Below are 16500 nucleotides of genomic sequence, written 5' to 3'. Positions count from 1 at the left end.
GAGGGCATACTTGCACTTCAGGTGTTCATCAGCCTCCAAACCAGCTGAACTGCACTTCCCCGCACCTCGTCTGACCCTGTTGTGACTTCATGAGGCCAGTGCCATGGTGGAGGTGGAGAAGGACTCTGTACAGGTGGACAGAGAGGAGGAGCCGCTCCAAACTGAAGTCCATCCTGAAAAATGTCTCTCGACTCCTCCATGTCCCGGAGAACCATCCTGAACAATGTGGACATCAGACTCTATAACTCGTCTTTGATAATCGTGTTTTTCTGTCAATCCCTTGATTTTCATTAGCAACCATGAAGCCTGTACACATTATTTATTTATTCTATTCTATTCTATTCTATTCTATTCTATTCTATTCTATTAACTGCAGCAGTCAGTCCTAAATCAATTTATTAAGAATTTATTGGACAACTGAGCATATCTGAGCACTTGCAACTACATTTCAGTAATGATGAACAATAAAATAAGATTTCTAAATATTGTGAAAAAAATACAAAACCATTGTGACACCATATATGACTATATGTACTGTGTTTTTAGTCATTTATTTAAATAAAACTTTACATTGTAACATTTAAAGGTTTAAATACCAGCCAGGCTGAATAAACATCAAATCTATCATGGCAGTAGTTGTATTATCTCATTGGAAAGCAGGCCAATGTAGCATACACAACAGATCAGATAACCCGACACTGATTCAACATTTTTGTTAACATTTGTGTTAACGTGTTAACATTTTTAAAAAAACAAAAAAACACTGAGACGACACGTTTGAAGAACATTTTTCTGGGTGTGCAACAGTTTGAATGTAAAGCGCTGAACGTGTCAAAACTCCTCATAGATCCAAGTGTTTTCCAACATAATGAAACAAGATTCACACCTCCCGCCTCATTGAAATATTCAATTTAAAAGCTTAAGCTCTCGAGACATGAATCTTTGGGCCAACAATTTGAAAGATCTCAACTTTTAACAGACAACACAGACTTGTCAGTAACACTGATCAAAACAACTTTCAGTGAGAAGAATCGCTTCAGCTGCTCTCTAAAGAAGAAAACAGTCACTTCTCATTGGGGTATGTAGGTGGTCGTGGAGGGGGGGGGGGCTGATAGTTTTATCTCTGCAGTTTAATGCTGGATCATAAATCACTATCATTTTCCCAATATGAAGTGGAATTCTGTCCCACCTTGTTCATCCAGTAATGACATGCTTCTACAAGACAAGGTGAACATTTTCAAAATGACCCCCATTAGGGGGTCATTTGCCTGCAACCAGTCATTTTAAACGGCACCTTGTTTTTCTTCTACCCACCACCAACATGCACCTTTCATGCCTTTGGTAAAGAGAAGGGGAGTAGTGTAGTGGAAGGCAAACACAGCATGGATTGAGTTAAAAGTGTTTCCTTTTCTTACTCAACAATGAACTGGCTGCTTGGTAAAATCTGGATGGAAAATTTTCCCTGCTCACATGTAGATCCGATCACAGAGTAGCAGACGGCACTCTGCTCACACCAGCAAGGGAGACACCATGATGCACACCAGGATTTTCATTTTCACTACTATTTTGCTTCTGTGCTCCACAGAACAACATGAATACAAGGACAGACGGAGGCCCAAGGTGAATTATCTTTGAGAGATTTGAAGGTTTAATGAGAGGGTGGAGGATATGCTTACTACTCTTCGTTTGAGAGGAAAAGTTTAGCAGGATTTCTTCTTTCTGCAGCAAGTGATAGAGGAAATCGACTTCGGATTCCAACGGGACTCTGACAGTGATCCAGTAGCCGCAAAAGCTGAAGGTGAGTCTTATTTAAAGACAGAAAAGTGTTTCAACAGTTGTTTGGGATTACGTAACACATGCTCCCGTTTTTTCCTCGTTTTTGTGAATGTAGCTAACAATTATGTAAGAACCGGGCTGATCAAAAATCCTAATCTAAACAATATGAAGTGCATTTCAATCCTCATTCAAAAATCTGCAGATTTTCCCATAGGAGTTTTTTGTTTTTTAAAACACAAAAAACTGATAAATAGTGTGATTTTTCACAGACATGCCCACATGCCTGCTGTGCGTTTGCCTGAGTGGCTCTGTTTACTGCGAGGAGGTGACCCCCGATATGACAAAAGTCCCATCGCTGCCAAAGGAAACGGCGTACCTCTACGCACGTTTCAACAAAATCACAAAAATTGGAAACCGGGACTTCGATGACATGGGTAAAGTAATCAGAATGCTCGAACTATTCTGCCTTTCGGTGACTGTCCTCTTCGAGCTCTGCACACTTTTGTTATCATCTCCCAGCGACCTTAAGGAGAATTGACCTGACCGGGAATCTCATCGCCGAAATCGATGATGGCGCTTTTTCAAAACTCCCTAATCTGGAGGAGCTGACTCTTGAAGACAACAGACTGGCCAAACTTCCCATCCTGCCAAACAAGCTGATGTCCTTCAACGTGAATTCCAACAAGCTTCAGACACAAGGCGTAAAGGCAACTGCTTTTAAAGTAAGCTCCCTCTCACGCTCTGGTGTTAAACAGCCTGCAGAAATCTTTGTGTGCGTGTATTAAAATAGGGTTTTTTTCTTGTTATTTTGCAGAAACTCACAAGCCTGGCGTATCTTTACCTTGGCAACAATGAGCTGACGGCCGTGCCTCAGCTCCCAGAGTCTCTCCTGGTTGTGCACTTGCATGTAAGTCTTATGTAATTTATTGCAACCATTAAAAATCAATGAAAGAAACCGTGGAAAAACAATTAAAGAGATCGTGGCGTCTGCCAGTTGTAGCTACCTGACCAGTGAAATGTTACGTTCTTTCTTGGACGGGTCTCCCGCAGAACAACAGAATCTCAACAATAACAGACAAGACCTTCTGCAAGGGCAACACCAGCTACTACATCCGCGCCAACTTGGCCGAGGTGAGACTGGACGGGAACCCTCTGCAGCTGTCGCAGCACCCAAACAGCTTCATCTGCATGCTGTCTCTCCCCATCGGCTGGTACAACTGACCTCCACCAGATCCAGCCTGGGGTGAGAAGTTCTCCGTGAAGGCAAAGAGTGTACAATAAAAGACGTGCCGAGCATGTAAATAAAACAAAGGCAGAACGGGAGATCTTGGAAATCTGCCTTATTATTAAAGAGCTTTAATGTTTTTGTTTTTGAACAACTAAATAGAAGTCATAATTATACAACAGATCTTTCAGATATTGAAACACAGCTGTTTCCATTTCTCACCTATCTGCATGTGTTAGGCACATCTGTGCAAAATCTTCTGAAGTGTCTATAAATACACAGACGTTGGTTTCCGCCAGGTTGGAGCTGAGATGGGGATGTCTCTCCAGCTGCTGGCAGCAGTCAGTCACAACAAAGTCACTGGGGAACTCTGGATGGTTTTTCGAGACCTTTTTTGTGATTCTCTTCAGACATTATACTGGTTGTATTGTCACTGCCATATTGCTTGTGTCTTCTGAGGTGAGGATCGTATAGATAATAAAACCTGCTTCATGCTTCATTCTGACTCCTTAATACACACACACACACACACACACACACACACACACACACACACACACACACACACACACACACACACACACACACACACACACACACACACACACACACACACACACACACACACACACACACACACACACACACACACACACACAATTGACACAGTGGTTGCGACCACGGGGAGAGTAAAGAGTCCAACAAAGTCCTCATTGACATGAGGCTGTCTTTCATTTGTCTTCAGGCTGGTTCAGAACTATCAAACCATCTGCCATCTTCTGCTGGTACTCCCGCTCTGACTGCTTCCTTCGGTAGACATCATCTGAAAAATACATAAAAAGAAAAAAAAAAAAAAAAATCAAAAGAGTGAAATGTGGTTCGAGTTAGTGCTGCAGTGGTAGAAAAAAAAAAAAAAAGAGAGACTGCACACCTCAGTCTGACTCAGATCGTTTTCACAACTCGTGTGTCCAGAGAGGAGAAACAGAGCTGGAACTCTGGAACAACAACTTTCTTTGTCCGAAAAAGATTTTTCCTTTCGTCTTGCCTGGTATATATATATATATGTCGGCATCATTTATGCACTTTGCATGGTCCAGAGGACACAAAATGTAAAGTATAAGGAAGTGAAGAAGTAAAAATTAATTTTTGAAAAGGAAACAGGAAGTCTTGGCCTTTCACCATCATAGATGTAATTTGAATCCGTGTACATTTTTCCCACTTCTGCAGCTTCAGTGTGGAAAATTGTTCCTGCCAGAACTTTGTTCCTTTAACTGGAACTCTGAATTACTTATTTCAAAATCTCTGGAGATGATTCGCCGAGATTAAAATAAGTCACGGGCCACTTTGAAGGGTGTAATGAGAAAGTACAGGTATTTGTGCAGATCTGGATTCTGTGTCACATCATTACTTCCAGGACTCCCGATTCTTCTTAACATTGTGAATTATTCACAAAAACATTGTTTGGATATCTCTCGCCATAAATACACCTGACAGTCAACCTGACATTTAATCTTAAGACTCTTTAAAATGAAAAAAAAAAACAAAACATGCACAACAAATCTTTTTGGTAGGTTTTGTATAAGAAACTCCTTCCAAGCAGAATAATGAAAGAGGGAAGTGGCATCTGTCCGGTGCAGACAAACAATGAGCCCCATATCCCTAAATGGCCTCAGAATATTAAAGGATAACATGTGCAGGAAGGATTTTTTCCCCCTCCCAAAACAAGAGAATTTTGAGCCTATTTAGTTCTCCTGAAACTGCACATCTGGAACAACGGGAAATGGATTCAGTAAGTGTAGAAACACCCCCCCCCCCCCCCCCCCCCCCCGAGTCTGTTGAGTGAACTGCTCTGCAGGTACCCGGCCTTACAGAAAAAAAACACAACAACGTGCCAGAATCGACTTCAAAGTTTGCTTGCTTGAGAGTTATTTGCAAAAAAGAAGTCCGATTTTAAACACATTTATGTATCCCATTTGAATACTTATGATCTTAACTTTTTTTTCCTTCTAGTGGTTTGTATGTTTGTTGCCACTATTTATTGACAGCACACAGAAACCTGCACTTAAACCATGAGAGTAATAACCATAGACAACCTGTGAATGACTTTAAAAACCTAAATTCCCCCCAGGTGTGACTGTGAGTGTGTCGGTCCTGTTGATGGACTGGCGACCTGTCCAGGGTGTATCCCAACCTCGCTCATAGTAAGCTGGGATCGGCTCCAGTGTCCTGTGGCCCTGAACAGGATAAGTGGTATAGAAAAAGGATGGATGGATGTTTTGAGAGCAGAGGAAATAGATCCATCCACGTGGACATGTTTCAGTCGTGCTTTAAGTTTTATATTGTATTTAATCCTTTGGTATTATTGCTTTGGTATATTAAAACGAATTCCCCTCTCGGATTAATAAAGTATTTCTATTATAATATATTCAAGGGCTGCAGAGTGGAGAAGGATCATGGGTTCAAATATGGTATGGAGTTTGCATGTTTGTGGTTCCATTCCTCTGTGTTTGCCCTGTGATGGATGCTTTATGCTACTAGATAAAGAATCAAATGTGTTCCTATAAAACAGCAGATTGATTTTTAGTACAGCAATCATTCATTCTCTGTAGCACTGTGTTTGTCGCTCCTATACTACACTTACTTTTTGTTGTTTTGAAATAAGCGTTTATGATTTTATCTAATCTTAGGATTATTATACCTTCGTGGCTGCTCATGTTGACTGACGAAAGAACTTTGATTTGCCTTGTTGCTGAAATATGCCATCAAAATGTGTAGTAAACGCTGGTAATAACTGTTTGGACATCCGAGAGGGTAATAAACATGTGTAGAAGTATAATAAAGACATGGAAATTATCGAACGGGTTTTAACTCAAGGTGAGTAGCTTGTAGTTTTGTAGGTTTGAGAAAAATTATTATAAATCACTTAGAAAAACGAGCAGCGTGGACATGCTAACATGCTAACCACAGACAGGTCGGTAACAAAAACGCTAAGACGTAGAACTGAACGAGGACCAAATGAGTTCGAACTCACAGAAAGTCTCCTTTCCGATCCTCACGTTGATCATGATCCACTCCATGACTCCTCCGATGCAGAAGAAGATCGGGAGGAACCTGTACGGACCCAAGCGCCGCTTCCCGGGGACCAGACTCAGCACGCTTTTGATGGTTCTGCTCCGGAAAAACATGGTGACCGACACAAACACTCAGACACACACCGACACACACGGCTCAAACTGCGGGGCAAAAAAGGCCCCGGCTGTGCAGGGAGACCGGACTCGGAGCTTTCACTTGTCCTTTATTTCTTCGTTCGACGGTAGCCGGCATGACAGGGTGCGCTCGTTTTGTCGTCCGGCGTGAACAGAGCGTGCGGCGTCTTCATCTTCTTACAAAACAAACGCACGGCGGAGGTCATAACGTGCGCGCGTGCTACAAATGTCATTCGCTGTTTTAGTGACATGTTTGATTTAATCGTTCTTCTGATAAATAGCGAATTGAACTTCTGTCACATTGGAGAAAACCTTTTTTTTTATTACATTATTTGATAAAGAAACTCAAGTTTCGATTTTTACGCTACATGACAAACCATAATAATAAATATTAATGCTTTGTGTGGCATGCATTTAGTTGTACAATATTCACTAAATAATACCAGTGTGCCATTACTAATCAACAATCAGGTTGTTTTTTTTAGCTGGTGATATAACATATTAGTATTCACTTCCTCAATATGACTGTTAGCATTTATTTTTAGACTTCACAAGTGTAAAACAATTGTTCTTGAAAACTATTAGTTGAGTAGACTGTTAAATGTGAGAAGCCTAATGATTTTGTATGAACCATAAAGTAAAAAGAAAGAACTGTCATAATGGGTCAAAACATTTGACCGACTATGATAAGAAGACATCCTGTCTGAATACTTCCACTACTTCTCTTCAACACATGCCCAAACAACCACAAACTGTCCTCGGAGCTTAATCTCTAATCCTTAAATGCACTTATTTTGCCATTACGTGACAGTAAACATATGTCCATCGGTTGTTATTTCCTTGCAATTTAATAATCTACAAAAATAGGTAACTTGAGCACAAATCAAATAAAGTAAAATCCAGTTTTGAACCGACCCACAAAAAAGTGAAAACACTCACACACATACAACAAGGATATGCAACTGTGCTGGTTAATGCTCCCAAACTACAATATTTGAACTTTACAGTTTGATTCGTGCAAAGGAATCAGTTTGGGTGATCTCAAAATATGTGACACACGATGTCTCGTAAGTCGATTTTAATATGCAGCTTGATATCACCCCCCCCCCCCCCAAAAAAAAAGTCCAACCACACAAAAGAGATTAATGGAATGAAATTCAGTTTATTTCGACTGGAATGAATATACACATCACTGTTGATATCATGACAACTGTAAAACACACAGCTGATAAAAAAAAAACCCCAGCTTACACACACAAAGCACTCAGACACATGCAACAGCTACCGGGGGGTTTGGAAAGAGTACAGTACGAGGGGGCAAGAGAGACAGAGGACACTATTTCTTTATTCTAATGTAAAGCAGAAAACTACTGGGGCTAAAGAGTCATAAGTTACCAGAATTATTATTTTTTTAAAAAGGAACTCCAAACATCATGGGAGTCCAGAAAAGTCCCAATTGTGACCGACACCGCTTTTACAATCGCTTGATATTTACCTTCACCGAGAAATCTTTAACAATTTACATGAATGCGTCTCATTAGTAAGATTAGATACCTTTAATATAGGCACTGTGCCTCAGATCATGTGGACTTCATCGCACTCACTTCATCACCATCGTTTTAGGACGTTTCAGATCTTTGTAACGATGATACAGTTTCCATACAGGAACAAAAATGGATTTCTTGCTTCCCTGCATTGCTGCTCCTCCTGACACAGACAAATCACTGATGTCATGGTGGCACAGATCAAATGTTGCACTCAAATGAGTGAATTCACATTTTCCTCACTTTTTTGCTGTCTGGAATTTGAGCTTTGTGCACCTGAACCACACGGAGCAAAACAAAGGAAAGTGGAGCGACTTCAACAATTGTGTGCGACGTGAAGGATCCGGAAGATCCGACGGGGACTCAGTCTTCTACTTTGTGGGCTGGTCGGCAGAATGTCCAGTGGTGCTCCACCGTGTTTTCATTGGCCCGCTCGCTCATGTGATGCACGCGCGTGTTTCGGATGGTGAAGCCTTGCTTCATGATGTAGTCCATGAGGTGAACCCTGAGGGACACCTCCTGGTGATAGTCACATGGTCCGAAGGTGAAGGACACCTGGCAGTCCCTGGTGTCCATCATGTGCTTGTTCCACTTTGTGAAGTTGTTGGAGATGCCCTCCAGCAGAGCGTGCACCTTTGTGGTGATGGTGAGCTGCGTGATGATGACGGCGACCGGGTTGGAGTACTTGGACAGTTTGCGAGTGCTCGAGAGCTCCACCACCTGCTCGAAGATGTCGGGGGGGTACAGCGGCTTGGGGTCGTGAAGGCACTGGATCAAAGGCTCGATCTGGTAGAAGTCGGCCTCTTTCCTCAGGAGGTCCGTCTCCGTGAAGTCCACGGGAAGAGTCAGCTCAGACGTCCGCAGGAAGTTCAGGATGTATCGGAAAAGCGTCCCGTCGCGGTCGATGAAGTAGTTCCCCTGGGAATCACGGGTGGTGGGGAAATCCCCTCTGAACATGGCGCCCAGCATGGAGTCTGGATAGCGCTGCAGGGTGGATAAACTGGTTGTGTACAAGTTGCCTCCCACATTTAAGGTAACAGGCGTAGTCATCTGAGGAGGGAAAATAATATTTGTTTAAACCGTGTCCTTGATAAGCAGGCAAGAGTGCAGACGGTGACGCGTGTGGTTTCGTGGTCCAGATCACATTCACGTTTAACCTTGGACCAAAAGGATGAAGAGAAAAGTCAGTCTCGACTGTTGTGATGTATAATCTGTGACATAACGCCTATATGCAGTCTGCCCAATGTTAGCTACAAACTCAGAAAAACAAGTGACATAAATGTACAAAACTGTCCCAACAGCTTGTGGAATCCATTGATTGAACTTTAAAATATACTTCCCATAAAATGTACTTGGTACATTTTATGGGAAGTATATTTTAATTTACATAAACTATGTTAATATAATTGTGCTGATCTAGTGAACACAGCCAAACATTAAGGCAGTGTTACTCGAAATGCTGTATGCAGTAAAACCAAAATAAATCTATAAAATACCGAGAGGCAATGTGAAATAAAACCTTCTCTTAAACACAGAATATAATCCAGGCTGGATTCACTGCTTTAACAACACATTGATGTCAGCTAAACTAAACTGACTGTATGATAGACATGTTTGTAATTCTAAATCGGTAACATCTGTTGTACTGTCGTCTGATTTGGAGCCAGCTCTTACCCTATGGCCCCAGTCTCCATTATCCATTTGTAGAAGAATACCCTCTTGGTCAGAACCAAAGTCGAGGGAAGAGTTGAGGAGGAGTGGCTCACTTTGATTACACCTGCGAAGAACAGTCACGTTACAGCTCCATGTGTTTTTAGCACAAATAAGAGCATCTCGTTGGATTATAAGAGTGACGTTTGACTCCTGTTTCTAATAAATCAGATAATACACTCACACGATTTAAAAAAAAAAAAAAAAAAAAAAGTGGCTTCACACCACACGAACCATGATTTGGTTCAATTTGACAAAATCTATGGACGAGATGCTGTTTGACAAATACATTCATGTATTTATCTGACGATGGATGAGAAAACTTTGTGTAAATAAAAATAATAGCAAATGCTTCTTCTCAGAAACAGAAAGCAGAGTTTAATTATCCATGTTCTCTCACTCTCAGTTGAGATCAGACTGAAGCAGGTTTTTAATTCAAAGTGGTGAAAACAGATCAATCACATTCAGGGGAAAACAAAACGTCGCGTTTAGCTGCATTTGATGCCTCAAAAAAAAGAAGACACTTTTACTCAATGAACTGAAACGTCCAGCCACGAAAGTGTTTCCTCAAAGTTTGGAGATGGTGTGCAGTTGTGATCCCGAGTTGAATAACGAGTATTTTCATGACAAAGTGCGAGCAGATGTTTAATAACGCGGAGCTTTTTAGCTTAGCTCGCTGCTACTAGCTGGCGGCTAGCATGCTACCGCTGCTCCTCTGGAGGTGATCCGGATCTTCACTCACCTGGCCGGGACGAACACCAACACAAGCTTACCAGCTCGGCACTGCTCCGCTGTGTTTTCGGTCCAAACAAAAGCGGCCTGCGGTGGAAAGAGGTGAGCCGAGCAGCTGGAAGGAGGAGACGGGTCAGCGGAGAGGCTGCAGCAGGACTGCGCACGCAACTCACACACATACACACACAGAGAGGCGGATGTGAGGAGGAGGAGGAGAAGGGAGGAGGCCATGCTACTGCATGATGCATGATGCATGCTGAAAGCTCGTGTTGCAGACTGCAGGCTCCTGCCGTTGGCAAAAAGCTCCTGTTGCAAGCTGAACGCTACTGCTGCATGCTGCAGGTCTCAGCTGCATGCTCCTGATTGCTTTTACTGCAGGCTGAAAGCACTGACTATCGTACTGCTGCATCCCACAGGCTGCAGCTGCATGCTGCAGTTTTTTGCTGCATGCCACACTCTCTTGCTGCAGGCTCCCGCTGCATGCTGCACTCTCTTGCTGCATGCTTCAGGCTTTTGCTGCAGGCTGAAACCTCCCACTGCAGCCAGGATCCTGCTACATGCTGCTGGAAGCTCTTTCTGCATGCTGAAAATGCTTCATGCAGGGTCTTTCTGCATGCTTTTGCTGAAGGCTCTTGCTGCATGCTTCAAGCTCTTGCTCCAGGCTGAAAGCTCCTGCTGCAGGCTTCTCTCCCAGGCTGCAGGCTCTTGCTTCAGGCCGCAGGCTCCTGAAGCAAGCTGCATTTTGAAAGCACCTGCTCCAGACTCCTACTGCAGGCTTCTCTGCATGGACATAACTCACCCAGACAGGGACACACGCGACACACTTTAAAGCTTAGATTCGGATCATTTATTAAAACTAGGAACACTTCATTCTTGCTTATTCCTTCTATGTACATTTGTGAGTCTCCAACTCAGCAGGATTTCTTTGTGCCACTCCTGGCGTTTTGCTGCAGAATGATAAAGTCCAGGATGAGTTTGGCTGTCCGACAAGGTTTCTCCATAACCACTGAGTGTCCACACTTCTCCAGCACATCTACTCTGCATCCAGGCAATATTTCTGAAATCACTGCTGCTCCAGACACATCCACCACCTGGACGAAAGGACACATACATCAATATCATGTGTATAGAAATACAAGACTCAACTTCCTCTGAGACATCAACTGAGCCACAAGAGAAACTTGAGCCAAGGATTAGTTTAGAAGTAAAAGCTGCCTGGTAATCACTTATGTATTTATCCAGGCTTTCCTGAGTCATTGCATTAGTGGGAGATCTTAATTACCTGGTCTTGTTTGCCCCATATCACTTGTAAAGGTGCTTTTATTTGCTCCAGGTGCTCCTGTAACGCATATCTTGATTTCTCACCAAGGATCTCCAGAAATACTAATGACAAAATAGGAAAAGAACATTTTTTTTTTTAGCCCAATGAAGTAACTATTGAACTATTTGATGTTTCAGAGCCAAATAAGCTCACCTTCTTGGTAAAATGTGTTATGGGGCTGTCGGACATCAACTAATCCTTGGAGAATCTAAATCAGTATAGTAATAAAAATAGAGGTTCAGTACTTTGAAACCAAGCATCTTTTTTAATAATTAAACTGTGGCGTCTCTGCTTCCATTTGATACTGCATAGATATTTGGTCATGCAGTTGGTTGGCGTACAAAATGTAACCGGGAGTTCTGTATTCCGACCTGGTAGGGAATTTTGTAGCGCACATGGGAGCACAGCCTGAACATGTCCTCCATCTCTTCAGGTGTGGTGGGGATCAGCGGGATGTTGAGGGTGTAATTGCTGTGCTCCAGGTCCTGCAGGTGATTGTCGAATTTGGTCTCACATGGATGTCGTATCCCTGCAGGAAAAAAACAGAGCTCACCGATTACACTGGTCTGTACCAATGCAATAAGAAAGCATGTCTCTGGTTTTTTTTTTTAAACTTGTATTCAAATAGATAATGAATATTTATATAAATTATCTCATACATCTTACATCCGTTCACATTGAAGATAACTGCTGTAAGCAGGTTTTCTCTGAAAGAAGAATCACTTGATTGTGGCATTGATCATTGTTTTCTTTTTTTCTTTCTTGAAACTGTGAAGAGCTTCCCCAAATGCCTCAAAGGATGTCCATATGGCTCTTTAAAGTGAAAATTATTTATTCACTTCAGTATTCAATTTTTCTTCAGAAGAGACCAAAAGAAATGCTGATGTGTCAAACATACATAAGTATCAGTTTCTATGATTTCAAAGGACTGAATCTCTGCTGATGTATACTCAATTAGTGCTTAAATGTCTTAAATGTTTATTTGTTGTTAACATTTTTGTACAAGTGACCATATATTTGCAAATTTGAACGTCTCTTCTTGTAAGTGGTAAATTGGAGGAATTACCACAGTAAAGAAAAACAAAGAGACATTTTTTGTAGTATTTGTTTTAACAAACACCACAATGGTTGGCCATAACAAACCATCTCTTGGTTCCACTTTGCCCCTGATTGATGCTTTTATTTTAAAAATGTGAAAGCTGTGCTTGGTAATATGCACCATGCACATACATCTTGTAAGTGTAGTAAGTCATATTAAGTGCAAATTCTTTGGATACCACACATTATATTGTAATACAGCAGGACTCAATAATGTAGAGGTAATCATTAAGGGAGACTAAATCTCATTTAGTGAGGTGTTTTAGTGAGAAATGATGAAATCTGCATGATCTTAGTCACTTTTACACCTTTATACTTTAACGTTATACTGAAATATTATGAATGGGGTAAACCAGTCATTTGCATGTGTTTTTTCAGCTGCTCTGTAGTGGTGAATAATATTCAGAATATTTTAATTGTGCTGCACAAACCACAATCCTTCAAGCAGCAGAAATCACTGAAAAACATTTACAATTAAAATAAACACGCACAAAATACCCAAACTACATTATTACTTTAACTACATTAAAAAATATATATATTTCAAACAGCTAATATCAGCCAAAAGCAAAACTGTTAGTGGTTTAAAAGGCTATAATTCTCAATTGACATTCTCAAATGCTAATAGCAGAACAAAAGCTCCAGTTTCTGTGAATATGGCAAAATTCTGTTGACACATTTGTAGCACCTATCTTTATATTAAAGGTTAAATGTTCTGTGATGCCATATACATTTGGAAAGTGGAATGAACAAAAAAAAGCATTTTTTATTCATAAAGATCACAGACATCTGGGATCAAACAAGTGCTTGACTATTATTTTTCCCTTCACACACACCATGACTGACCGTCGGGGCAGATGAGGGTCATGCTGCAGATCTCTGAGGGAAAGCAGGCTGCATAAACTCCGGCTACATTTCCTCCCATTGAGGTTCCCACCAGGTGGAAGGGTTTCCGATTTAAGCGAATGGTTTCCACAAACTGAGAACAGTGACCCCCCCCCCAAAAAAAAGAGTTTTCACGTGAATCATGTAACGCAAACATATATATTTATCTCCTGTAATGTACCTGATGGACCCTTTTGACCTGACCGTCAATGGAGTAATCCTCCATGTTGGTACGGGTTGTCCCCTCGTGGCCGGGCATGTCCACACACACGATGTGCAGGTGTTTTGGTAGATACTAAAGCAAAAAGAAAGACAATTAAGAAATATACGTCAATTCCGATAATATACAAAGACTAAGACACTTCTTCAGTGGAGGAATCCTTGACGCTGCTGAGCTCTTATCAGCACAGATGAATTCAAATAAAGTGATTGACATGTATTAAGGAGTTTGTGTTCAGTGTTTTCCCGACCTTGACCACAGTGAGCCACGTGTCCTTGTGAGCAGAGAATCCATGCAGCATCAAGATAGAAGGTCTCATCCCAGGCTTTCCTCTGCAGGAGTAACAGAAACGATACCCACCACAGTCTGCAACGCGCACCTGCAGGCCCAGAGTCCTCCTCCAGTACCTGAATACAACCACGGATGTTTGCAACGTGTGCAAAAAAGTACATCATCTTAATACATAAATCATTTGTAATTTTAAATGTTGGACGGCAAAAAGATCTTACCAGTAATATACTTTAATGAGTGCAGAGGGCCAGAGAAGGAAAGACGCCAGGAAAGCAAGAATGGGAATAGCCAGTGTCCCCCCAGCAATGATAAACAGGTTCATTACATCGAGATCAGCTGCCATGTCTCAATTAAAACACAAAAACACATGCATATGTTATACACCAGGGCAGAGGCTTTATCATTCCTCCATATGTATGCCATGAGTTATTAAGACAAGGAGTGAAAGGCTGTCCTAAAAGACCTGCAGCATTCACAAAATTCTGCCTTTAGCTCTCTGCACTATAAAAGAAACAATTACACAATACTTACTTTTCAGATGGTTGCTTCCTCTCCTTGTTTCCTCCGTCACAAAACCACACGTTGATCAGCTTGACCTCATGCAGACAGAAGTGTGTTACTTTGTCGGCTTTTGTTACAACTGCGAAAACTGAAAAGTATCAATGTATCTTTCTGAAAACCTGAAATGAAACCTTCCTCTGCTCTGAGTGCGGTAGATCCTGTCAGATTATGTTTGCTCCGGATAAAGTCATTGATTATTACTCATCATTGTGGAAAACTGGGCCAACACATTATCGATGTGTTGGCCTGCTCGATGTTTTAAAGTGAACGTACAGGCCTGACTTCACACAGTAAATCTGCTAAAGAAGCAGCTCACATGTATATTATTGCATAATATGAATGATGTGTACAATTACAACCAACCAGAGAATAAAACATCCATGAACTCATACATTTATGAGACAAATCAAATAACATATGAAATAGTTAGTTGGTTTTTTTTTAAATGAGAGTTAATATCTCACATTTAAATACTAAATACAAACATTATGCTTTCTGAATGTGTTACAACTATTACTATTTAATACTCATATCAATTGATGCATGATCTTCTATGTATCCGTGAAGCAAAAACCAACAGTTTCATGATTGCAGGTTTAGCATTTGAGGATTTTGCCTCTTTTCAGGTTAAGGCCAACATGAAGTCTGCTTTGTAAAGTGTAATGTTTTACCGACTGCACGGTGTTGTAATGGTTCGAGTCATTGCCTCACTGAATGAATGCCCCAGGTTTAGAGTTGGGGGGCCTTTCTGTGAGCAGTTTTTTACATGGTCTCCCTGTTTGTGTGTATTTTTGACAGTTTCCTTCATAGAGCAATACATGTTTAACATGCTGCATGATCAAGAAATGAAAACAGCTCCGCTCCAAGATAAACTTAAACCTGCAACGTGCATCAAGTTTACCTTGTTTTTTGTATCACTAACAGAATAAACGATGGAGAATTATGATATTTACGATTTTCCTCTCATTGAAGCTTGCGATTGTAAAATGAGTGATGAATGCATGCTGTCCAATAAAGAATTTAGAGTTATCGATGAACGTTTGTGAAATTTAGGATTGATATTATAAATACCGAGTTCATATATTGTGAAATCAAAAAAAGTTTAAACATGCATCTAAATAATAGAGACATTACTCGAGTGCGTCCAATCCACCATAGTCACTGTGAGTCGGAGAATCCTGAAGCAGGCTAAAGAAAACTGAAAGATTCGAGGCCATAGCATACCACTGGGGGTCAGAATAGAGACACACACAGAGAGAGAGAAAGATGAGAAAGAGAGAGAGAGAGAGAGAGAGAGAGAGAGAGAGAGAGAGAGAGAGAGAGAGAGAGAGAGAGAGAGAGAGAGAGAGAGAGAGAGAGAGAGAGAGAGAGAGAACTACCGTATATAGTATTTGGACTAGTTACAGAAATGTCAACATAAGCTGATGCAGCAGTATCTACTGTGTACAATTAGCTACATTCAGTAATTTCTTTGGGTCAAACCCTCCCAGAACACTCAAGATATTTTAAACATCTCAGCTTTTCTCTATGTTTTATCGCCAGAGCGAGAAAAAAAACAACACAATTTTGCATTAAGAAAACTGAATAAATTTGCTCTTTGCCATCAGGAGACATAGTAAGCCAAAACAAATATTTTGAATTTGTGGATATCTTTACAACTACATAACAGAAATTACTGATATTGCTGATGCATGTTTGAATATACTAAACTGGTTTGAGGTTTATTGTGCAATAATTTGCAAAACCTGATTAAATGGTTTACGTGTACAAACATGAATTGTAGCTTCATAACGTCTCAAACATGGCAGTTGAACCAGCTACTGATTCATTCTGCTGCATCGCTCGTCCACTACAGATGACCTAAATACAAACTAGAGCAGAACAAATGGTCATGGCAACTGTGCAGAGAAGCTCGCGCCGGATGGGGATGA

The 16500-nt window shown here is 41.1% G+C and overlaps 4 protein-coding genes across 5 annotated transcripts; 1 reads left to right on the top strand and 3 right to left on the bottom strand.

Annotated features, from left to right (window-relative positions):
* The first annotated feature begins 1438 nt into the window (after positions 1-1438).
* ognb (osteoglycin, paralog b) lies at positions 1439-3500 on the top strand. 2 transcript variants are annotated; one of them, XM_080496031.1, is made up of 7 exons: positions 1440-1620; positions 1726-1798; positions 2046-2210; positions 2296-2498; positions 2591-2683; positions 2827-3019; positions 3301-3500. In XM_080496031.1, exons 1-6 carry the CDS (start codon positions 1531-1533, stop codon positions 2995-2997), a joined length of 795 nt encoding a protein of 264 aa, XP_080352157.1. In that variant the 5' UTR covers positions 1440-1530; the 3' UTR covers positions 2998-3019; positions 3301-3500. The 2 variants fall into 2 exon arrangements, with proteins under 2 accessions (XP_080352156.1, XP_080352157.1); XM_080496030.1 differs by having other exon boundaries at positions 1439-1620; positions 2827-3500.
* A 145-nt stretch (positions 3501-3645) lies between these two features.
* Positions 3646-6349, bottom strand: uqcc5 (ubiquinol-cytochrome c reductase complex assembly factor 5). The gene is made up of 2 exons (XM_080496032.1): positions 6033-6349; positions 3646-3824 (listed from the first exon to the last, which is right to left on the bottom strand). Exons 1-2 carry the CDS (start codon positions 6184-6186, stop codon positions 3733-3735), a joined length of 246 nt encoding a protein of 81 aa, XP_080352158.1. The 5' UTR covers positions 6187-6349; the 3' UTR covers positions 3646-3732.
* Positions 6350-7388: 1039 nt separating this feature from the next.
* kctd6b (potassium channel tetramerization domain containing 6b) lies at positions 7389-10318 on the bottom strand. The gene is made up of 3 exons (XM_080496698.1): positions 10235-10318; positions 9426-9528; positions 7389-8801 (listed from the first exon to the last, which is right to left on the bottom strand). The coding sequence occupies exons 2-3, from the start codon at positions 9450-9452 to the stop codon at positions 8115-8117; spliced, it is 714 nt and encodes a 237-aa protein (XP_080352824.1). The 5' UTR covers positions 9453-9528; positions 10235-10318; the 3' UTR covers positions 7389-8114.
* A 786-nt stretch (positions 10319-11104) lies between these two features.
* On the bottom strand, positions 11105-14351 carry abhd6b (abhydrolase domain containing 6, acylglycerol lipase b; the record flags this gene model as incomplete). Its single annotated transcript, XM_080496695.1, has 8 exons — positions 11105-11284; positions 11476-11576; positions 11668-11722; positions 11886-12043; positions 13459-13591; positions 13679-13792; positions 13968-14124; positions 14227-14351. The coding sequence occupies 8 exons, from the start codon at positions 14349-14351 to the stop codon at positions 11105-11107; spliced, it is 1023 nt and encodes a 340-aa protein (XP_080352821.1).
* Between the last annotated feature and the right edge of the window lie 2149 nt (positions 14352-16500).

The sequence above is a fragment of the Blennius ocellaris genome (genome assembly GCF_963422515.1).
Source record: "Blennius ocellaris genome assembly, chromosome: 5".
In the NCBI taxonomy this organism is placed as follows: domain Eukaryota; kingdom Metazoa; phylum Chordata; class Actinopteri; order Blenniiformes; family Blenniidae; genus Blennius; species Blennius ocellaris.
This window is presented reverse-complemented; position numbering and strand designations above follow the sequence as displayed.